The sequence below is a fragment of the Schistocerca serialis genome, chromosome 1, assembly GCF_023864345.2.
Source record: "Schistocerca serialis cubense isolate TAMUIC-IGC-003099 chromosome 1, iqSchSeri2.2, whole genome shotgun sequence".
NCBI classification, from domain to species: domain Eukaryota; kingdom Metazoa; phylum Arthropoda; class Insecta; order Orthoptera; family Acrididae; genus Schistocerca; species Schistocerca serialis.
The window spans coordinates 1169385961-1169411105 of NC_064638.1; the positions used below are offsets into that span (position 1 = coordinate 1169385961).

Below are 25145 nucleotides of genomic sequence, written 5' to 3' on the forward strand. Positions count from 1 at the left end.
ATACCTTCACCGAGGTGTCAAGCAGTATATTGCTCCCTCCTTCGTATATCTCGCGAAGAGACCATGAGGACAAAATCAGATTAGAGACCACACAGAGGCACACCGACAATCCTTATTTCCACGAACAATACGATACTGGAATAGAAGGGAGAACTGATAAAGGTACTCAAGGTACTCACCGCCACACACCGTCAGGTGGCTTGCGGAGTATGGGTGTAGATGTAGATGTAGAGCGCTCTTGGCGTATTCTTGCAACTGCCGCACCCCACGTGGAGCTCAGCGGGAAACTGCTATCCCGGTTGACATGACTATCATGGATGCATACCCAAAGAAGAAAGAAGACAACCCAGAAGAACAGACAAAGCGTCTGGCTTTCCTTCAGTATGCTGGACCACCCATGGTCAATATTGCCAGAATTTTGGGGAAAAATAAGATTAGAAGCATTTTCGATTCATTAGCTAAAATAAAATAAAAAATATGCTCGGCTCAATGAAGGACAAATAATGACTACGGAAACATGGAATCTATAGCATCAGTTGCAAATGTGGCCACATGCAGCGGTGTATTTCGCAGCAGGACTCCTCAGAACATGGTGAGAAGTGTTCGGCTCGCCCAAAAGGAAAAACCTGCAGCAGCAGAGCGCAGCTTCAACAAGGGTCATATGTTTAATTTTGAGCAGACCCAGGTGCTGTGCCAGGCAAAGGAGTTCTGGGACTCGATCATCAAAATGACAGTGGAGATATGGCTTCATGATCATCTTGTTAGCCAGGATAGTGGTTTCCAGCTGAGTTCCGCATGGGGTGTGATGGTTGTAATAATACGCCAAGAGCGCTCAGATGTGAAGGTAACGAAAGCGGCGGATGGAATCGACATGCAGTGTCAGGATGCGACACCCAGATCCTCAAGCATGCTGCGTGTTCCCACCCACCATTGCCCACTGCTCTCCCCATCACCACCCACGACACCCCTTCCAGAGGTGTGTAAGTGGCACAGCTGTTACAGAACAGGAAGAAGACCCTGTAGTCCAGTGGATATAAAGACACATTATGGACATGAACCCGACACTTTGTTTGAAGATGACGAGTAGGGAACTTGTCGAAACTTTGCTGCAGGATGACACCTGGATTCAGCTGTTAACCTGAGGAAACTTCATCACTGTGGTTCACTGAGAATGTCTGCATTCCCCCACAAAATATAAAACGTGCCACTCTGGGACACTCTCTCTCACTCAGAATTACACTTTGACACAGAACACCAGAAGATTTACGTCTCACAGCAGTTTTTGATTAAAATAAACAGGCTACAGCTACACAACATCTTAAATAGTGTAATACGGAACTATGCCTGTTTGAGCAATTGGAAGATAAAAGCAACCACCCTGCAAACACATTAACGTCTCCTAAGATATCATTGAGAAGACCAGACATGATACAGAATCTTAAAATGCGGACCACATTTGATACAGCGTCTTCTAGAATAGAGGACAGGTCAGTTGGTAAGTTAGTTGCTACCTTCAAGGCTTGGTATCAAACACATTCTGTTAAAATACTGTGCACAGGTACTGTACACAACAAGCACTGCAAACTGGTGGATATTCCTGCTGGAGGAGAAATCTGTGAATCAAAAGACAGTGCCCTGTATGGAGTACGTTACAAGTGGATATGAGAGAAGTTAGCTGCCAGGAGCTAAAAGTGGTTGTCAGATCGTGAAGGTGTACATCAGTTGCAGTAAAACCTAAAGCTGGTGCTGAGACGAAGAATTCTATTAAGCAACCGAGCAGTTTAGACCACTGGCATTATTTTTTGGGCCTTACTTTTTTTTAAAAAAATCTTATGGGACTTTAGGGGGGTAGGACGTAAAACGGGCCGACTTGGAGCAGGAGAGGCACCACAGGACATTTTAATTGGCACTGTCTATACTTTTACAAATAAATTCATAAAACTTTGTCAGCATGACCAGGAAGGATTCGGGATTCACACTCACAGTAGAGGAAGTTCAAAAACACGAAAAAATTATATTTTTTAAATGTGAAATTTCCTGATTTTTTTCACTTCCCCCTTAACTGCTAAGGTCATCAGTCCCTAAGCTTACACACTACTTAACCTAAACTATCTTAAGGACAAACACACACAGCCATGCCCAAGGGAGGACTCGAACCTCCGCCGGGACCAGCCGCACAATCCATGACTGCAGCGTCTAGACCGCTCGGCTAATCCCGCGCGGATGGGCCTTACTGCGGAAAATAGCAGTTGAGCCGCAGCAGTTGCAGTCAGCCGGTGGGGAGGCATGTCGGTTGATAGATCAGGGCTGTTTAAATACATGAGGTGGACTAACGCAAGCACCACAATAATGTAGCACAGCAGTAAAATGCAGCTCTTGCAGGGTGAGCCAAATTATTTCTGCATGACAAGAACACAGTTTTGCTGTCTCAAACACAGTTGTAAATTGCGTTTTGGCATAACAAGTAGGCCACAAACCAATGTAAGTAATCATTAATTTTAGCAGAAGAATCAGCAGTTCAGCAATGGTTCTGGGAACGAGGGGCCACGCCGGATGACTGAGCAATATGGGACAGCAAGCAGCCACTAAATGTTTGGGCTTCCACTGCTGCACTATCTGTGAATACCAAGTCCACCTTGGACCTACTAATTCTACACCAGTGACATGGTTCCTAATCCACTCCAGCAGCAAATGGTTCAAATGGCTCTGAGCACTATGGGACTTAACATCTATGGTCATCAGTCCCCTAGAACTTAGAACTACTTAAACCTAACTAACCTAAGGACATCACACAACACCCAGCCATCCCGAGGCAGAGAAAATCCCTGACCCCGCCGGGAATCGAACCCGGGAACCCGGGCGTGGGAAGCGAGAACGCTACCGCACGACCACGAGATGCGGGCACACTCCAGCAGCAGGCAGACTCCTACCCTAGAGGGCAGCAGAACTAACCCAAGGCAGTATAACTGCTCACCCTTCTGTGCTGGTGAAGATACCAAGGCACTATGTGCCATCACTTACAAGGGTGACGTTCATCACCGCAGGATGGTATTCCTTGCAAGCAGCCCTGCAGTCTTCAGTGCTGCTGGCTCCATTTACAAGCATCCATGTCCCGCTAACCGGGGCGCACGTCAATGTCTAACCTTGTGGGGGCAGCATTCCTGGATACCGAAGTTATGGCTCAGTAACCATCAACCCACTGACTCCACACCATCCTCGCCCCATGCTGTGAGGGGAAGTGACCGCTAGACGTGTAGTCGCATGAATGTTAGTAAAATGTTTTGTCTTTTGATGCTGTTTCTCTAAGCTGCCAGCAGCCTGCTATCTCGCCTCATCACACTTGTCATGACACAGCTCTATACGGAAGTGATGCTGTACCCCTGCACTATTTCAGGTTATTAATTAATCAAAATTTATACAGAGATACAGGTTGTTTCACTGTTTTAGGTACAAATGAAAGGGTTAAGCAGAGGACAATGAAACAAGAAAATAATCCTAATAAACGTAGGTCTGTAAACCACTGCGGCAAATTATGACAGTTTATTGAACACCTCATAACAAAGTCTCTGAGGATCTAAACTGCAGATATTTACTCAATGACAAACACTTTACAAGTATTGCACACAGTCTATGTTGATGTGAAGGCAGGCTTCAACACATCTCTTCATCAATGTAAGTTGTGGTGTCTCATAAAAGATTGTTTGTAATATTATTTTATTTTGATTTTATTCTGGGTGTGGCGTCAATATTTGTTGGACTTAAGTGATATAACTGAATAATCTTCTCTGTGGCAGCAGCGAGGGAGGCTGTGAACACAGCACGCAGAGTAGAATGTGCTGATGTGTGTGCTCAGCAGTCTGTCAGGGTCTCTGTTATGGCAGTTACGTAATAATGCAATGTGGTGTAGAGTAGTGGGGAGCAGGTGACAGGTTCAGCTCGTACTGTGGCATCAACCATCAGATCATAGACTGCTTGTTACCGGGGCCCTCTCATGGACATCAAAGGGGTGTACCCGAGTAAACACCAGCAGCTCTGCACAGAATGTACAAATATTGCAGAGTTATAGCGTGCCTCTCCACCATAGACAGACCATGGACACTGCTGCCTGCTCACAGATACAAGCCAGGGGCAGCAGCCTTCAGCGCAGTTCCTGTATACAGCAACAGGTTGACAGTGTGCCAAACATCATAAGTTAGGCTCTCAGCAAGCCAGACGTAGAAGTTCCAAAGACGTCACATCAGTAGATGAGATGTTGGCAAATTACAACCACCATGTTCATTAGACTACAAAGACAGCAACTTCAAAGGTAGAAGTCATCTGGTGATTGGTAGGCAGTACTTCACAGGATCAACATTGTAACTGGCTCACTCTAACTGAATAAAGTATGGGCTTGCAAGCTTCAGTATTGATTGCTGGCCATCTGAGGCAATGACGTTATGTCTTGCCAAGGACGACTAGTTTTCTGAGAGCATGAGTGTTCTTCACCACACCTTGGTGTCATGACAGTGGCATTTCTGCCATGTCAGTGGGCTGATAAGCATTCTTATGCAATATCTATTCATTCTTGCAGCATCGTGCTGTGCTGTGAGAATAACGCTACGATCCCTCCCCAGTGATGTCATGTTGCTGAATTAACGATTCAGACTTCTCGCTCAAAAGAGGTGAAGCATTAGTGTCTGGGGTGTGTCGTATTATTTGACTTATTGGACCTATACTTGTTTCTCATTGTGTTTGCTACATGGTACGCTGGTCTGGTTTGATTTAGTTTAGTGCTGGCTGGAGAAAACTTTAAGAAAATGTTTCACTTGCCCATTGTAACTTCCTGCGGCACAACATACACTCAATGAAAAAAAGAAAGAATTGTCCAAATGGGACGGAAATTGGTAGAGGTGACGTACATGTAGAGACAAACAAATGATTACAGTTTCAGAAAGATTGAATCATTTATTCCAGAAAAAGAGCTTCACAAATTGTGTAAGTCAATAATGTGTTGGGCCTCCTCTGCCTCTTACGGCAGAAGTTATTCGACTCGGCATTGTTTGATAGAATTGTTGGATGTGCTCCTGAGGAATATTGTGCAAAACTATGTCCAACTGGCGCCTTGGATCGTTAAAATCCCAAGCTGATTGGAGGGCCCTGTCCATAGAGCATTCTCAATTGGGAAGAGATCCAGCGATCTTGATGGCCAACGTAGGGTTTCGCAAACATGAAGAAACTCTAACCGTGTGTGGAAGGGCACTGTCTTCTGACATGTTAGGCATAGGATGGCTTGTCATGAAAGACAACAATATGGGGTGTAGAATGTCATAGACATACCACTGTCCTGTAAGTGTGTCACGGATGACAACCAAACGTGCTGTGCTATGAAAATAAATGGAGCACGAGACTCCTGGTTATCAGGTTGTATGGCAGGTAACAGTCAAGTTGGTCAGGGGCATCTCCGGACATATCTTCACCAATCATTGGGGTTTATTTCGAACCATGACTCGTCACTGAAGACAATTCTACTCCAGTCAATGAGATTCCAGGCAGAAGACGAGATGCCCCAGGCCAACCTGACTGTCACCTGCCATATACCTCGACAAACAGGAGTGATGGTCCAGTGTACCATTTCATTTCATAGCAGGATCCCTTTGGTTGTCATCCATGGCGCTCTTACAGCACAGTGGTACGTCACCAATACTCCACACCCCATTTTGTTGCTCTCCATGACAAGCCTTCCAGGGCTTATGTTTCAGAAAGATAATGCCCACTCAAACACAACGAGAGTTTCTACTGCCTGTATTCGTACTTGACAAATCCTACCTGGGCCAACAGGGCTGCCTGATCTCTCTCCAATTGAGAAGTTTGGAGCATTATGGGCAGGGTCATCCAACCAGCTCTGGATTCTGACGATCTAACGCACCAGTTGCACAGAATTTGGAACGATACCCATCAGGAGGACATCCAACATCTGTATCATCAATGCCAAGCCGAATAATTGCTAGCATAAAGGCGAGATATGGACCAATGTGTTACTGACTAGCTCAAATTACACTACTGGCCATTAAAATTGCTACACCACGAAGATGATGTGCTACAGACGCGAAATTCAACCGACAGGAAGAAGATGCTGTGATATTCAAATGATTAGCTTTTCAGAGCATTCACACAAGGTTGGCGCTGGTGGCGACACCTACAACGTGCTGACATGAGGAAAGTTTCCAAACGATTTCTCATACACAAACAGAAGTTGACCGGCGTTGCCTGGTGAAACGTTGTTGTGATGCCTCGTGTAAGGAGGAGAAAAGCGTACCATCACGTTTCCGACTTTGATAAAGGTCGGATTGTAGCCTATCGCGATTGCGGTTTATCGAATCGCGACATTGCTGCTCGCGTTGGTCGAGATGCAATGACTGTTGGCAGAATATGGAATCGATGGGTTCAGGAGGGTAATACGGAACGCCGTGCTGGATTCCACCGGCCTCGTATCACTAGCGGTCGAGATGACGGGCATCTTATCTGCATGGCTGTAACGGATCGTGCGGCCACGTCTCGATCCCTGAGTCAACAGATGGGGACGTTTGCAAGACAACAACCATCTGCACGAACTGTTCGACGACGTTTGCAGCAGCATGGACTATCAGCTCGGAGACCATGGCTGCGGTTACTCTTGACGCTGCATCACAGACAGAAGCGCCTGCGATGGTGTACTCAACGTCGAACCTGGGTGCACGAATGGCAAAACGTCATTTTTTCGGATGAATCCAGGTTCTGTTTACAGCATCATGATGGTCGCATCCGTGTTTGGCGACATCGCGGTGAACGCACATTGGAAGCGTGTATTCGTCATCGCCATACTGCCGTATCACCGGCGTGATGGTATGGGGTGCCATTGGTTACACGTTTCGGTCACCACTTGTTCACATTGACGGCACTTTGAACAGTGGACGTTACGTTTCAGATGTGTTACGACCCGTGGCTCTACCCTTCATTCGATCCCTGCGAAACCCTACATTTCAGCAGGATAATACATGACTGCATCTTGCAGGTCCTGTGCGGACCTTTCTGGATACAGAAAATGTTCGATTGCTGCCCTGGCCAGCACATTCTCCAGACCTCACACCAATTGAATACCTCTGGTCAATGGTGGCCGAGCAACTGGCTCGTCACAATACGCTAGTCACTACTCTCGATGAACTGTGGTATCGTGTTGAAGCTGCATGAGCAGCTGTACCTGTACACGCCATCCAAGCTCTGTTTGACTCAATGCCCAGGTATATCAAGGCCGTTATTATGGCCTGAGGTGGTTGTTCTGGGTACTGATTTCTCAGGATCTATGCACCCAAATTGTATGAAAATGTAATCACATGTCAGTTCTAGTATAATATATTTGTCCTATGAATACCCGTTTATCATCTGCATTTCTTCTTGGTGTAGCAATTTTAATGGCCAGCAGTGTACAATAACGTCTGCATATGCATATGCATATGAGGTTACACCCTCCCTTTAGGGTATTATTACAATTTCTTCCGCTGCAAGGATAAATAGCAGAGGACTCAGTGGGTATCCCTGTAGTACTCCGTTTGATTGGAGTACAATGGCTAGCATTCCTACCTAGTAAGCAAGGGGACCTGGTTCAAAATGGTTCAAATGGCTCTGAGCACTATGGGACTTAACTTCTGAGGTCATCAGTCCCCTAGAACAGGGGTCTCCAAACTTTTTAGTCCGCAGGCCACATTGACTCCTCCACAAAGTCATAAGGGCCAAGATCTACCTAGTGGGATTAAAGCACCCTAGCACTCCATGATCACCGTAATGTAAGGCTAAAGGAAAGATGAAATCGCAAAAATCTAAGGTTGTGGGAATAGCTAGCACTGAAACGATCTACGATTTTTATTTAATTACATAATTTTGATTGGTGGACGTACCTGACAGAAATACTGGAGTATTTTATTTTGGCAAATTTCACCGACAAAAAAGTATGTCACTGCACATTCTGTATGTATTTTACAACGTAATCAAAAGAAAGTGAAACCGCACTTAAGAAGCATCTTCCACAATGATTGATTACCAAGGCTAGTCACCGAAGTGGCGTCCATTTGAAAGACTTGCACCAGACTCGTGAGTAGAATAAAATGCAAAGAGTTTTTTTACTTAAAATGTTTTCGCCAAACTAGTCTGTTAACCGTTCTTTTTTTTTCTTCACTATCGCACGGAGCATGGTCTGTCTGTTCATTGTGAGTAGCCACAAGTTTAACCATGACCTTCCGCTTTGTAAAGATAGAGCTCCGACAATGTCGCGGTGTATTGGTCGCGATTGGCCTCGAAACTCAATTGTTGCCAGTATAGGCACCACCTCAAATATTTGGCGGGCCGGATACCGGGGATGACCGGCCAGCTAACGTGGGCCGGCTTGCCGGCCCTCGCGGGCCGGTTTCGGCCTGCGGGCCGTAGTTTGGAGACCCCTGCCGTAGAACTTAGAACTACTTAAACCTAACTAACCTAAGGCATCAAACACATCCAAGCCCGAGGCAGGAATCGAACCTGCGACCGCAGCGGTCGCGCGGTTCCAGACTGTAGCGCCTAGAACCGCTCGGTGACCCCGGCCGGCAGGGGACCTGGGTTCAAGCCCTGACCATAACACCTCTCTCCTTTAAAGAACTTTGTCCCATTTCTTCTGGAACAATCTCATGACGTACATGTTAGACGGATAATTAGACTCTGTATAGTCCCGGCAGTGGATGACAAAAGGCTGATGATGATGACTGCGGTGGTGAAGGCAGGCGACGTGGCCCTGGTGACCGCCTACCTACCTGCAGGTTGAAGTAGGCGCCGAGCGCCGCCATGGAGACGGCCATGAGCGCCCCGGAGGCGAGCAGCAGCGGGCGGCGGCCGGCGCGGTCCACCACGAACAGCGCTGCCACGTTGGCCAGCAGCTGCACCGCGCCCACGATGATGGTCGCCACGTGGTCGTCCAGCGTGCTGCCCGCGCTCTCGAAGATCATCACCGTGTAGAACACCACCGAGTCGATTCCTGCCAGCAACACCCACCTCATCGTGATCGTCACTCTGAAACCCGACTTGCTTTTGTGTCACGTGCCAGTCCGAAAGGAACTTCTAAAAGTAAGTTACACCTCAGATCACGTAAGAAACAGATTGCCCGATCGCTTGGTGTAGCCAACACCGACTCAAAGGAAGGCCTCGGCGCTTGTTGGTGACGTCACGTCAGCTAGGCACGGCGAACGCCAGGTCTGTTGCAGGCAGAAAAGCCTGGGCGTGCTTCTCACTATAAATCTCTTATTTTTGGGCAAAATGTTTGGTATTGTTTTGGATTCTGCAGTTTTATTTAGATGAAAGATTTTCTTACTATCGTAAAGCTACAAATGAAGATCAAAGTTCTGTATTACTGAATCCTGTCGAAACAAACGTAGATCAATATGACAAGATGCTTTGCCCCATTGCAAGCTTCGGAAATTTTGCATTCAAGTAACTATATTTACTTGATCCATTTTGCTATCGAAACTTACCCCAACCCCCTTACAATTAACTCGTTTCTTTTACTTATTTATTAATTTATTTATTTTCGTTTGACATCGTCACTGGAAATGTAAACTAATTTACATGTGTAAATGTCCAACTGTTGTCAGTCATTACATTACAGCCGTTTCCAACGAAAGAAATTCTAAACAGGAAACAAAATAGCTTCATACATCAAAAATACTGCTGAGCTTAACTTTTTTAAACATGCACATTAGAAAAGATAAATATTCCCCTCTTGCAACTGAAGGGAGAAACTTTATAAGATTAAAAAAATTTATTTGATAAAACAAGTATCTCTCTTTTGCCTCTTCTTCTGACCCCCACCACCTCCCCCAACGTGTACAATCGCAAGATATTTCATTAACATTCAGTGCTCCTCAGCGCATACTCAACCAAGATACCTAAAGAAGAGCTCCAATATGTTCACAGTTTCTTGTAAAAGCAACCCAGTACAAACGTAACTTCCTCATATTTACAAATAAGGTAAAGAAGCACGAGTTCTGTTTGTTGCTGCTGGGCCGGCCGCGGTGGTCTCGCGGTTCTAGGCGCGCAGTCCGGAACCGTGCGACTGCTCCGGTCGCAGGTTCGAATCCTGCCTCGGGCATGAATGTGTGTGATGTCCTTAGGTTAGTTAGGTTTTAGTAGTTCTAAGTTCTAGGGGACTGATGACCACAGCTGTTAAGTCCCATAGTGCTCAGAGCCATTTGAACCATTTTTTTTTGTTGCTGCTGGACCATGAAGTTGTTTTTGTATGTCAATCCTTAAAACACGTGGAAATTTAAGTAAGAAGTGTAATGAATTGCACAATTAATTGATTGCAGAAATCTCTCAGAACAATGTGTGTTGGTCAACTACAGCCAATAGTTTCAGATTTTCCTGTGTCAGAGTAGGAGACACCACCATTACACCATTATGAGTATGCCTGCAATAGACCTGGCGTTGACCGTGCCTAGCTGACGTGACGTCAGGAACAAGCGCCGAGGCCTTCCTTCGAGTCGGTGTTGGTCTAGCAGGCAACCCTTGTCAGGGAACGGCCACCAGGCAGCGACAGTGTCACACCCTTACTTGTGGCACCAACCACTAGATGGCACACCGTTCTGTGAAATATGTGGCAACATCGACCGAACGCGTGCAGCTTTCCACTGTCTGGCGCCTGTGAAGTACAGCTGTTTCTGACGTACCGGTGGTAGTGGATAGTCGTCATGCCGAGTGCCTGCGAGTATATCAACTGTGGAAGGAGTAGACGGACAAATCCTGAACTAAAAATGTTCAGATTTATCGTCAAAGATAAAGAAAGATTACGGAAGTGGATTTTAAATCAATGAATTAGTTACGAGTAAGAATTAATAAAGAGCCCTAAGCATTCGATCCTATCTAAATTTTTCGATCTTATATTCTGATATAATGTGGCAGCTCTTCCTTTATTTTTTTCGAACATATCGTTGTTAGGTGCGTACATGAAATTATATTTGTTTACAACTAGCAGTAATCAAATCCAAAATGTGGTTATACTTAAGAGCGCGTACAGAAATACTTAGAAAGGAAGCAAAATCTGTTTCTTAAACTTATTTACAGTGTCTATGTGAAAAATATATTGTCGTTATAACTCACCTAATCCCTGTACATACTCTATGCAAAATAAATAATTCTGTCGGTAATGTCAGGATGCGAAACCCACTGCTCGGTGCAGTATTTGTCAGTAAATTAACTGACTATATTTCAAAGACGTTGAAAAGATTTTGAAAGCTTTATAGTGTTAACCTACACGTGGAGATCTCTTTTACCACCATAATCCGTATCAGAAGAGCTGCATAACAAAGAGGAAATAGACGGAATAGAAGGCGAGTGTAAAACCTATGCGACTGTAATACAGTCTGCATTTCAAAAGTAACGCGCAAGAAATGTTTGTGTGTTACTTATCATTTATTTCATTTCGCATATGATTGTGAGAAGTATCCCTACAGTAGAAATAAACATGGTTTGTAGAATTACAGGAGCTAATCTACATTTTTCGATTGAAAACTCGGGAAAAACCACAGCCGATCATGAGCTACAGTCACCTGTGTGACGAATGCATTTCGCGCGCAGCGCTCTAGCCGAAGACAAATCAGCCTAATTCACGTTACCGAAGATACAGCGTTGCCAATTCCGTGACATGGACAGGTCAGTTAGCATTGTAGCGTCGTCTGCGACATCTGTTGACCGACGGGAAAACTATTTTTACGGTTGCCTGTTCCACCGTAAGGACGGTCAATCTGTTTCTTATGTGATCTGGGGTTACACATTCAAGTAAGACAGTGATAAGCCGGCTTCGATAAAATGGCAGATCCATTAGTCTGGCACGTATAACAAAATTATTTTTAGCTTGGCGCAGTTGACAACAGAGTCCTTACAGAATATGGTGACAGATGCGCAGAGACAATTTTTCGTCGAAGGGCTGGGCCAGTTACTTCGTTTGTTCGAAAGGGGAGGCCAACATTGTTTGCCCCTTTTCGGCTAGTAGACAATGCGCTGCAATGACAGAATCGGTGCAGACGCTCTGTAGTCTTTCTCAAACAATTTCACAGTAATATTTTCCTAACAAGCTGTCCATGGTTAGGCGACGCACGAGTAATAAATAAAACCTGAAGCACACCTAAGCGTGTTGTTCTCACTGTGACGGCAACATCGTAGTGTACAATGGTGAAACTCAACCATCAGTTATAATAAGAATTCAGAGAAAATAATGAGTATTTCACTCGCTCGTCTAGTATGATCAAAGGAGTGTTTCATAAAGAACACTGCAGTTGCGCTCCTCGACTCTAATCCAGATGAGGGACACAGCTTTTCAAGTTCTTCAGTTTAAATGAAACGTGATTAACTTCTGATGATCGGGGTTCACAGCTATGTAGAATTTTTTAAAGGATATTTTATTTACCAGCGCCTGTAGAAATAATTTATTTCACAATCGCAGTTTCGGCCTTTAGGCCATTTTCAAGTGGTACCGCAAAAGATTCTGTCTCAACACATGTCAGACTTTAAAATCCTCCGGCATATATAAGGTCCATTTTTGACAATGACATATATACGTGTTGCAGTATTTTTAAGTCTGACATCTGCTGGAGCAAAATCTTTTGCCGTACCACTTGAAAATTGCCTAAAGGCCGAAACTTCAAGTGTGAAATAAATAATTTCTACAGTCAACGCCGAAAATGATGTCCTTTAAATGAAAACGTTCCGTTGAAAGAAGAACATTTCATAGTAGAGATGGGCAAACTGAAACACATAACTGTTTCGAAACAAATGAAACAGTACAATGTAATGTTTCGATCCGCTGTTTCGAAACGGTGAAACAGTTTGTGTTTTGTAATCTAATAAACCTACACATTTTATCATCTTGAATGTGTACTGTATAAGTATGTCCATATAAACACAAATGAGGTGCGAGAGCGCTAATCATTTCGCAGAAAGTATGAAACTATCACTTGGGCGTCTTGGCAGTTTCGTATTTCCTGCAGCAAATGCGCTGCTTTCGTGTCGTGTGACTTTCATACTTTTTCAATTGGCTGAGGACAGCCATAGCTGAAGACAGAAGAACCACCACGAACGGAACTGGAGGTGGGAGCAAACTGCAGAAACGACGGATATGCTACTGGGACACATTCCGTTTGTATGGGTAATATACCCATCCTGCTAATTTCCGTGCACACAAATGGAATCATTCTGGATAATAGGCACAGTGACTATAGACTCACAAATAACGCCAAATAATTCGAATAAATAACAAAATATAACAGAAAAAATTTTGTCTTTCAAGGTTTTTCGAACCGTTCACCATGGATCCCAGCCCTTCCCGTTCACCATTACACTATCAGTGATATGTCAAACAGATTACTTACATACCTACATCAAATTTATGTATATGTCTAATAACTGTCACTATACGCCTTTTTTTATTCAAAATGTTGTAGGCTTACTTGCGTTGCTTAATATGATTACTGTACATGAACAGAGAAGCGTGTGTTATAAAAAAAAAGGGTAATTTAACTGAATTATTTTCACATATTTATTATTTTGAATGTGAATAGTATGCGTAGTTTTATTGTTTGGTTAGTGTTTATAAAGCAGATGTTACGCCATTTCGAAATAGGACAGTCAGCTAGAGACGAAGCTTTATTTTCGGAAATCTTAAGCTTCATGCTATTGCTTGTCAAAAAGATTTCGACGTTCTTGAAAGTGTTTCATGAAGTGGTATGTTGTGTTTCAGTACCTGTGCCGAGCCCGAATCTCGTCCGACACAGAGCGGAATGAAACATCACTGTTTCGACACAATTAGTCCGTTCCAAGCACAGGTGGACTGAAACAGCCTTATTTTGAAACAACGATACAGTTTCTGTGGCTAGCTCGAGATCGAATCCGGTCCGGTTATCCGAGACAGGGACGGAATGAAAGACCACTGTTTCGAAACAGTGAACCACAGCCGTTCCGAAACACTGAAACAGTTCCACGTATCGATACACTGTATCGAAACATAGAGACAGTGGCCAAGTCTATTTCATAGCATTTACTTTGTCCCTTGAGTTCGTAAGCATCGCACTCCTTCACAAAGGCTAGACCAACAATGCTCATGCTAACAGTTAAACTCAGTTCCAGTTTCACATTGAAGTCTCCCAATGTTGTATTGCTTTTCCAGATTAAGTTACCGCGTTATAAAAGTTCCCGATTATCTTGATAAAAGATCATGTAATAATAAAGCCCACCAACAGATGCTACTGAATAAGAATTATGATACTGATTTGTATACTAATTTCATGTGTTATTGCGCGCAACCTCCGCGAAATCACTGCTGCCCTACCATTCGACAGAAAACTTCCAAACTGAATTTTGTCAACATAAGCAAACAGTTCATACCTTTGGGTACCACTCGATCGAGTACTGCCGTTGCACACGAAACCGGAACAACGACTATCCTCTCTCGCATAAAGACGAGCGAATGGTAGCGGCTGGACATTTTTGAACAAAACAGCAAGACAGTGCCTTCTCATGGAAAAGGCGCGCTAAGCTCCGAGTGTCCCAGTGGAACAACGATACGTAAGGGCTACGGTTGGCTACGTCACACTACTATCGGTAGTATTACCCCTTATAGGATATGAACGTATAGTCGGAAGGGCAGCACGAATGGTCTCAGGGCTGTTTGACTTACAGGAGAGCGTACGAGGACTGCTTCGAAATGTGAACTGGTAGACACTCAAAGAAAAAAAAAAAAAACTATGCCTCGAAAGCCTGATCTTGATAGCGTACAGCAGCAACGAGCCACTATTTGGTTTTGGAGTACTTTCTTGGAAAACCACAGTTGCTAGTTTTGAGTTTAAACATTCGTCGCGCAATGGCTTGCATACATTATCGAAACATATGCTACGTTGGTTCACGTGTGAGTTCACGTAGCTTATACAAAAAATACATAGATCCAGAAATGTGACAATGATAGTTGTGCTCACACACTCGTATCAAAATGCAGCTTACGTTAAATCACTACCTGGGACACTTTGTTTTTATCGGTTTTTTTCCAACAACTTAGATTCGCGTTGTTTTCACACACACCTACAACTGTTTTCTTTACTATTAACATTCGTTTGGAGGCACCAAAGATTATATATTGTGGATGCGCTTCAGCTTTTGGTTCACTTACAATGACGGGAAAAATCGCAACACCAAAAAAATAATTTATATAGAACTCCATTCACCGAAACAAGAGACGTACTGTAAACACGGCAAGGCGCGTGGCCACAGCGCTGCCGACGAGGGGTGTACAAGGCAGGGGCGTCAGAAATGAAAAAATGAAAGTTGTGTTTTTTATAATTTGGGACTTGAAAATGATAAAGTGATCCGAGAACTACCTTCCGACACATTTTTTTTACATTACATTAAAATTTATTGTCACTGAAAAAGATAAATATTTAAGCTTTCAGGAAAAGTTGTTTTTTCGCGTTACTCTATATTTATCACGCCATATCTCCTAAACTGTGTGTCGCACAGCAAAATAATTTTATAATTGCCTTAAGTAGTATATGTTGATGACGTCTGCAAATTTTCTGCCCAATAGAGTCAGTAATAGTGAAGTAATAAATTAAAATCTCACGTCTGATGCAGAACTTTTACCAAATCATCATCCGAAATATAGTAAGCGACAGACTTTTCCCCTTTAAATTTTTTTGTGGGGGTGTAAGCGAGAAAAGTTTCAGAAAGGTCTGAATTTAATTTTGTAGTTTGTTCGAATGCAATGGGTGCAACCGTTTGTCCTTTTTTGCAGGTATGAGCTCGTTAGTGGGTGTTGTACAGCGGCGATTTCAGGATATCTTAAGTTCATCTGTAAAGACGCTTGAAAGACTAGTTGTTGATTATTAGAGTAAGTATATGAGTTTGTAGTCACGCTGAGCATTCACTGTTTATGTGCGCATCCAATAGCATCGCATGGTTTCTTATTTTATATATTCACATATTTCATTAGCATCACATACGGCTGTCCTCATTAAGTCACCCACGGATTCAGTGAGCGAGGTCGACGTGTCAGTTCCTAGTCCACCAAAGAAGCGAGCAAAGTAGAAATCATTAAGTTATTCTGAGAAGCATATGTTGCTTAATGTGTATAAAACGGAACTGTTACATCCAGAGCAGTCGATGAGTGACATTGTTTCGAAAACAGCTGCAGCTACAGGTGTTGGACGTTCTTCAGTGTATCGTGTGACAAGTGAGTATAAGGCCACACACTCTTTGAAGTCCCCCAAGAAAGGAAAATTACGACAGAAACTTTCTGAAAGTGTTGATGACTTCGATAGAAATGCGATACGAAGGAAAGTACACGAATTTTTTTTTCGTAACGAATTGCCAACAATAGACAAAGTGCTTACGGTCGTGAATGAAGATGCAGATCTGGGCAATTTTTGGACAACTACATTTTATAAGTTATTGAGAGAAATGAATTTCAAATATGTCCGGCGTGGGCACGATAGCATGCTATATAGACAGGGTTGACATCATTTTATGGAGGAAGTTACGTCTGGGTAGATGACACTATAAATTCCTCAAAACAAGCGTTTCTGTCCGGATTATCCACCGGAAGCAAGGGCCCATCAGGTAAAGGGAAACGTCTGATTATCGCACACAATGGCAGCAAAGCAGGGTTCGTTGAAGGATGTTTCTGGACTTTCGAATCCAAGAAAAGTGGAGATTATCATGAGGAGATGTGCGCCGAAACCTTCGAGAAGTGGTTTCAAGATGTTCTTCCTCGGCTTCAGGAAAATGCAGTTATTGTTCTTGATAACGCGCCGTACCATTCTCAGAGAAAAGAAAAAGTTCCCAATGCGAATTCCAATAAGCACGATATATCAGAGCGGCTAAAATCTAAAAACATCGATTTCGAAGACGGTCTGTTGAAGAAAGAACTTTTAGATATAGTTAAAAAATCACAGAACAGCGCACAACGAATACGCAATAGATGAAATGGCGAAGAATGTAGGGAAAACTGTTCTCAGAATTACTCCGTACCACTGTGAATTAAACGCCATCGAGTTAGTGTGGGCTAGAATCAAAAGCTATGTCGCAGCGAAAAACAAAACATACAAAACGCCGGAAGTTCAAGTACTGCTAGAAGAAGCAGTAAGAACAGTGACTGCACAGGATTGGAACAAGTGCGTCCTCCATGTCGTAGAAAAAGTGGAAACGCAAATGTGGAAATTAGAGAGGAGAGAGAGGAGCGGTTTATTATAAACCTCAATGAAAACATTTCAAGTTCGACAGAATGAACCTTGTTTCGTCCTTTATCATTATTATTACTGGTATTGTTATTAAAATTAACAATTATTTGTGTTTGAATGGAGCGTTTTGTTAGCAACCTGAACGAAAATAAATCTGCTTCGACAGAATGAACTCAGTTTAACATTATTGTTAAATTTATTTCGTACATTGTTGTCCAGGTTTCTCACGGTTCGTTGCGACAGCTCGGCTGCCAGCCGAACGCCGCCAGCAGCAAAGCGTGCGCCAAGGATTTTCCACACCCCTACGTATCACGTGAACACCGAATGCTTTCTCTGGAAACGAGCTTAGTCGCTCACGTGACACTGTTAATGTTTCGTCGCAGCTCTCGGTGAATAGACTATAGAGTAATGAAATTTCGGGATTACGTTTGTGTAGATAACGTATGTAAGTGATTACCATTACAAGATCACAGATTACTGTAAGCGCGAGATAAGCTATTGCAAATGTGAAATACAGGTACATTAATAACCGCTGTAACAGCCAGGATACTGAATGCAAGCATGAAAAAGTGCATGCATTGTGCTGTACAGGTGATGGTTGTCAGTTTGTGGAATGGATTTCTATGCCTGTTTCATTTGGTCGGTTTATATGGAACGGTTAATGCTGTTGTGGACGACACTAGAGTTGTCGTCCAAAGATGTGCCATATGAGCTCCATTTGAGACAGATCTGTTGACCGTGGAGGCAAAGACAACAAGTCGACTTCTTTACAGCGTGCTGGGTTACGTCATCGGTATGTGTACGAGCGTTATCCTGTTGGAAACACCCCCCCCCCCCCCCCCAAGCTGCTGTTCAAGAATGGCAGCAAAACAGGTCGAATTACCAGACTGATGTACAAATTTACCGTCGTGGGGCATGAGATAACCACGAGGGTGCTCTTACTGGACCAGAACCAGAAAATCCCTTTTAGCACGCTATTAGCAATATCAACGTGTTTTCAATAAAGTGTACTATCAAGCTTGGGGTACATTATGACTACCACAAAAAAATTAAAAATTCAAATTTCGTGAATTGTTGTTGACTTTTACTCACAACGTCATTGTTACAGAAATACTGATGTGTAAATAAGGTCCTGAACCTGAAAATATTGACTTTCATTTTTTGTGGAAACTGGCATCTATTAATAAGACTTAAATTTTTGGGTTAAGTTTAATTGAAAAATTTACAACATTTATCGAATCTGGTAGAAGAATTAATTAAAAACAATAAATACCTTTTTCAAAATTTTAAAATGTTTAGCAACTAGCTAGATTACAATACTCACAAAAGTTGGACGTAAAGTACCCTCCACCCCCGATTGGTAATGCGACAATTAATAACCACAGGTTCTGACAACAGTGCAATAATTTTTTTTATTTGTTTAGTGTAGTAAAACATTTTGGTATACAACAAAAAGTAGCACTACAGCTGTATCTTGAGAATGTCTTTATTCCACCACTGGACTAGTTTCGCCGGGACATTAGCGCCATCCTCAGACCCAAACGCTGCCAAAAGAATATTTGATTCCCTTGCCGTATTTACTATGGGATCCTTGTTATTAGTGCAGTGGGCTAGCTTTCATCAGGAATCCATCAACATGTCGACTGGAGACTGATAGACAACTGATGAAAGCTAGTCCACTGTACTAATAACAAGGATCCCATAGTGAATGCGGCAAGGAAATCAAATACTCTTTTGGCAGTGTTGGGGCCTGAGGATGGCGCTAATGTCCCGCCGAAACTAGTCGTGCGACAGAATAAAGACATTCTCAAGATACAGCTGTAGTGGTACTTTTCTCCTATATATATATATATATATATATATATATATATATATATATATATATATATATATATATATATATATAATATCAGCTGAAGGCCTTCGTCCATGCAGTGAGATGGACATCTATAAAATAAAATAAAAAAGAACTTGTTGGCTGCAGGTAAAACACAATATTGTAAGATTAGTAAATTGATCCACAGATTGATGGGGAAACTTTACTTATAGTTTAGCGTGTAAAGTTCCTTCTGGAACATGCATGCAACATATCTAATGACACATATATATACCCAAAATTGGTAATGGTGCTTTGTTAACTTACCTAAATCAAAATCAAATTGTGGCGGCTTGCTGCTGTGTTCCAATATCATTCTGTATCATAAACCGTCTCTCCCAAAATGTCGTCATTTGACAAAATAGTCTGCTCACAAAGCTGGAAGAACCAGTCTTAGCCGAAGAATGTGTTATAACCCCCCTCAATACTGCCTCCTGTAGGGATTGCGAAGACATAATTATACTGATTACAGCAAGCACAGAGGTATTTAAGCAATTATCCTTCCCATGATTCGTACACAAATGGAAAGGAAAGCAAATCTAATACGTGATAATATGGCAAGCAGCCTCTACCAGGAATGCCACAGTGGTTTTCAAAGAATGGCCGTACACGGAGAGATCATGTGCCTATACCGCCTTCTAAATCTCGGCCACCAACTCATGATAAAAGCACTCCATCTTCAGGACACGAGTGGCCTACCGGAACCATCCGACCGCCGCGTCATCCTCAGTGGAGGATGCAGATAGGAGGGGCGTGTGGTCAGCACACCGCTCTCCCCATCGTTATGATGGTATTCTTGACCGAAGCCGCTACAGTGTGGTCGAGTAGCTCATCAATTGGCATCACGAGGCTGAGTGCACCCCGAAAAATGGCAAAAGCGCATGGCGGCCACGCCCGACAGCGCTTTACTTCAGTGATCTGACGGGAACCGGTGTATCCACTGCGGCAAGGCCGTTGCCCCACTCATGATAAAAGCCGATTCTTATTTCATTAATGGCCATAATTACTGTAATATTTCGGCATTAAGTAAGTTAGTGACGGAAGCTCATACAGTTTGACCTACACAGGGTGGATGGAATAATATGAACACCTGACATAGACACATTATTTATTTTTTGATAAGCAGCTTAGCCACCAATGGCTTTGAGAACAGCTGAACTTCGTAGCAGAATACATATGTAGAATGCTGAATAGTTTCCGTAGCAATTTTGGAGCCGCAAACCTGCTCCTCATTTTACGCTCCTAAGCTCCCGATAACGGTTCAATGATGGCGATTGTGTTGGCCAAGGAAGATGTTTAATTATATAATTCTCCACAAACCATGCCAGAACCTTTCTTGGCTGTGTGTATGAGCACATTATCATATTGGAAAATGGCAGCGTTTGGCAACAACATGCCAGTCACAGTAAGCATTTCATTGTCGGGGAGGTCGAGTAATACATTCGGCCAGTGAAGGTAATGGCAGGACCAGCTGAATACTACAATATAGCCACCCAAATCATAACGGAACCTCCCCCACGCTTGCCTGCAGCACGGAAGCAGGTCAGCTCGTAGGTTTCATTTGGGGTTGTCAATACATAATACCAGCTTTTTGTAGGAAAGAATGAAAATGGTGATTCATCGGACCATACCATATTCTTACAGTCATCAAGTTTTCAGGTTTTATGACAGTGGAAACACTTCTTTCGTAGCTTTGCATTGGCTTCCGTTATTAAGGGTCTCGCATTTGCAGCCCTTCCATGAATGTTAGCCTTGTGAGCCTCCCGCCGCACTGGTTTCGTCAACAAAATTTTCCCCAAGGAGTGCTGAGTTCTGCAGTCACTTTCGCCACAGCAGTTCTATGTTATCTGGCCACAATCATTTAAAATGCTCGTCGGTCTCTGACAGGTAACTTCTTTCGTCCACTATTCCTTCTCGCCGATGACGTTTTAGCATTTTTGTCTGTGCTGTCATTCCCGTCGATACAGTTGTTCGCTGAAACGATAAACAATTGACCTGTTTCCGTCACAGATGCTCGCGCCACCAACGAGCTGCCTTTTTTAGCAGTCTGAGAAATCACGCCAATTCACTAGTCGCTTGTGGTAACCATCAAAAAACGATTCGTATAATTCACTGAAGCATAACCTCCAAGACTTGGCAAGTGAGCTGTGCAGTGCTGCCGTATCGCGGTATTTACACGCACGCAATCGTGCAAACTTCCAACTACAATGAGGCGAAAAATCGCAACATCAAACAATAATAAATGCAGAGTAATGAAATATCGGGAAAACATTTGTCTAGTAACATACGTAAGCGATGAACATTGCAAGATTATAGGTTAATTTAAGCACAAGATAAGCCATTCCAAATACACTCCTGGAAATTGAAATAAGAACACCTTGAATTCATTGTCCCAGGAAGGGGAAACTTTATTGACACATTCCTGGGGTCAGATACATCACATGATCACACTGACAGACCCACAGGCACATAGACACAGGCAACAGAGCATGCACAATGTCGGCACTAGTACAGTGTATATCCACCTTTCGCAGCAATGCAGGCTGCTATTCTCCCATGGAGACGATCGTAGAGATGCTGGATGTAGTCCTGTGGAACGGCTTGCCGTGCCATTTCCACCTGGCGCCTCAGTTGGACCAGCGTTCGTGCTGGACGTGCAGACCGCGTGAGACGACGCTTCATCCAGTCCCAAACATGCTCAATGGGGGACAGATCCGGAGATCTTGCTGGCCAGGGTAGTTGACTTACACCTTCTAGAGCACGTTGGGTGGCACGGGATACATGCGGACGTGCATTGTCCTGTTGGAACAGCAAGTTCCCTTGCCGGTCTAGGAATGGTAGAACGATGGGTTCGATGACGGTTTGGATGTACCGTGCACTATTCAGTGTCCCCTCGACGATCACCAGTGGTGTACGGCCAGTGTAGGAGATCGCTCCCCACACCATGATGCCGGGTGTTGGCCCTGTGTGCCTCGGTCGTATGCAGTCCTGATTGTGGCGCTCACCTGCACGGCGCCAAACACGCATACGACCATCATTGGCACCAAGGCAGAAGCGACTCTCATCGCTGAAGACGACACGTCTCCATTCGTCCCTCCATTCACGCCTGTCGCGACACCACTGGAGGCGGGCTGCACGATGTTGGGGCGTGAGCGGAAGACGGCCTAACGGTGTGCGGGACCGTAGCCCAGCGTCATGGAGACGGTTGCGAATGGTCCTCGCCGATACCCCAGGAGCAACAGTGTCCCTAATTTGCTGGGAAGTGGCGGTGCGGCCCCCTACGGTCTTGGCGTGCATCCGTGCGTCGCTGCGGTCCGGTCCCAGGTCGACGGGCACGTGCACCTTCCGCCGACCACTGGCGACAACATCGATGTACTGTGGAGACCTCACGCCCCACGTGTTGAGCAATTCGGCGGTACGTCCACCCGGCCTCCCGCATGCCCACTATACGCCCTCGCTCAAAGTCCGTCAACTGCACATACGGTTCACGTCCACGCTGTCGCGGCATGCTACCAGTGTTAAAGACTGCGATGGAGCTCCGTATGCCACGGCAAACTGGCTGACACTGACGGCGGCGGTGCACAAATGCTGCGCAGCTAGCGCCATTCGACGGCCAACACCGCGGTTCCTGGTGTGTCCGCTGTGCCGTGCGTGTGATCATTGCTTGTACAGCCCTCTCGCAGTGTCCGGAGCAAGTATGGTGGGTCTGACACACTGGTGTCAATGTGTTTTTTTTCCATTTCCAGGAGTGTACGAAATGCTGGTAGATTAATAATCGGTCGTGTCGTGTGATTGGGGCCTCCCGTTGGGTAGACCGTTCGCCGGGTGCAAGTCTTTCGATTTGACGCCACTTCGGCGACTTGCGCGTCGACGGGGATGAAATGATTATGATTAAGACAACACAACATCCAGTCCCTGAGCGGAGAAAATCTCCGACCCAGCCGGGAACCGAATCCGGGCCCTTAGGATTGACATTATGTCGCGCTGACCACTCAGCTACCGGGGGCGGACATTAATAACAGTGTGTGTCTGTTTACATAATGTTTCACTTACATTTTCCTTTTAATCGTCTTCATCACTGTCAAACACTATATACCGAGTTACCAGTGTCATTCTCACTGTTACTGTTTCACTGCTGTACCAGATGTAAAAACAAACATGGCGGGCAGTGGAACAATTGCTTAGTTTCCAGGGGACGAGCAGGTGCTCGCCAAGCAACCTCCTGAACTGGCCTGCACTGGAGAGGCGGTACAGTGTGTAAACTTTTAGATGGCAGACCTCTCCCTAGTCCTGAATCGGTAGAAGTCGGTAAACGTCGGGAGGCTTCGGTAGGCACGCAGTTTCGGTTGCTGTCAACATTACGTAGCTGACTGTGTTTTACAAGGTAGCCATTGTCGTCTGCTTCGTTGTTGTTTCGTGCTGTACTGTTCTGCGTGTTTTTATTGTGCAGTTGTGCTAAACATTATCAAAATGAGTGAAGAAGCAGTTGCTGGCCCATATCGGGAGTTTTTTTAGGAATACGCCCGTGGTTTTATATACTTTTTTAAACACGTTTGCGAAACGTGTTGCGAATAGTGTTAGTAGTGAAGAAATAATAGAACAAAAGTCATGGCTGACGCCGCACTTTTTCACGCATCTCGATGTTTACCACGTCATATCTCCTGAATTATATGTCGTAAAGAGACATAAATTTGCCGGCGCATTTACTGATATATGTGGATACTGTATGCGAAATATGTTGCGATTAGAGTTAATAGTAACGAAATAATACATTAAAACGTCATGTCTACTGCGGCAGATTTACGGTATGTACTGAGAAAATGTAGTAAGCGGCAACCTATTTCCTTTCATTATTTTGTGGGGGTGTCAGCGAGAAAAATTTTCGTAAAGGTTTGAAATTGTATGTAACGTTTGCTGCTAGTCGCTAAGTGCTCTCATTCGCAAACAGTGGATGCATAAATCTGGGTATTTTCCCGTGGTGGCATCTCATTGTTTATGACGTCACATCTCCTCAAGAATGTGTCTTATTTCTTTTTTTTTCATCTAGGAACCTTCTTGGGCGTACGGAGAACAAATCACCAAAATTTCACCGCAATCGGATGAATGGTTTGTGAGCGCGTAGTAGACAAACATACATACATTCATTTTTATATACAGTACAGGGTGAGTCATCTAACGTTACCGCTGGATATATTTCGTAAACCACATCAAATACTGACGAACCGATTTCACAGACCGAACGTGAGGAGAGGGGCTAGTGTAATTGTTTAATACAAACCGTACTAAAATGCACGGAAGTATGTTTTTTAACACAAACCTACGTTTTTTTTAATGGAACCCCGTTAGTTTTGTTAGCACATCTGAACATATAAACAAATACGTAATCAGTGCCGTTTCTTGCATTGTAAAATGTTAATTACATCCGGAGATATTGTAACCTAAAGTTGACGCTTGAGTACCACTCCGCTGTTCGATCGTGTGTATCGGAGAGCACTGCTACATATATCGCGTTTCTACAGAATGATCTGCCAACGTTGCTCGAAAATGTCCCACTGGAAACGCGTCGACGTATGTTGTATCAGCAAGATGGTGCACCTGCACATTCCGCAATTAACACTAGGCTGACCCTTGACAGGATGTTCGACGGGCGTTTCATAGGACGTGGATGACGCATAAATTGGCCAGCCCGTTCTCCTGATCTTACACCTCTGGACTTCTTTCTGTGGGGTACGCTAAAGGAGAATGTGTACCGTGATGTGCCTACAACCCCAGAGGATATGAAACAACGTATTGTGGCAGCCTGCGGCGACATTACACCAGATGTACTGCGGTGTGTACGACATTCATTACGCCAGAGATTGCAATTGTGTGCAGCAAATGATGGCCACCACATTGAACATCTATTGGCCTGACATGTCGGGATACACTATTCCACTCCGTAATTGAAAACGGAAACCACGAGTGTTCGTGTACCTCACCCCTCATGGTAATGTACATGTGCGTCAGTGAAAAAG

The 25145-nt window shown here is 44.1% G+C and overlaps 1 protein-coding gene across 1 annotated transcript in view; it reads right to left on the minus strand.

Annotated features, from left to right (window-relative positions):
* LOC126456267 (facilitated trehalose transporter Tret1-2 homolog) overlaps nucleotides 1-25145 on the minus strand; it is a 144493-nt gene that overhangs the window by 8706 nt on the left and 110642 nt on the right. Inside the window, exon 7 of the mRNA XM_050092022.1 lies at nucleotides 8796-9016. Within this exon, the coding sequence (XP_049947979.1) occupies nucleotides 8796-9016 (221 nt within the window). The remainder of the gene's footprint in view (nucleotides 1-8795; nucleotides 9017-25145) is intronic.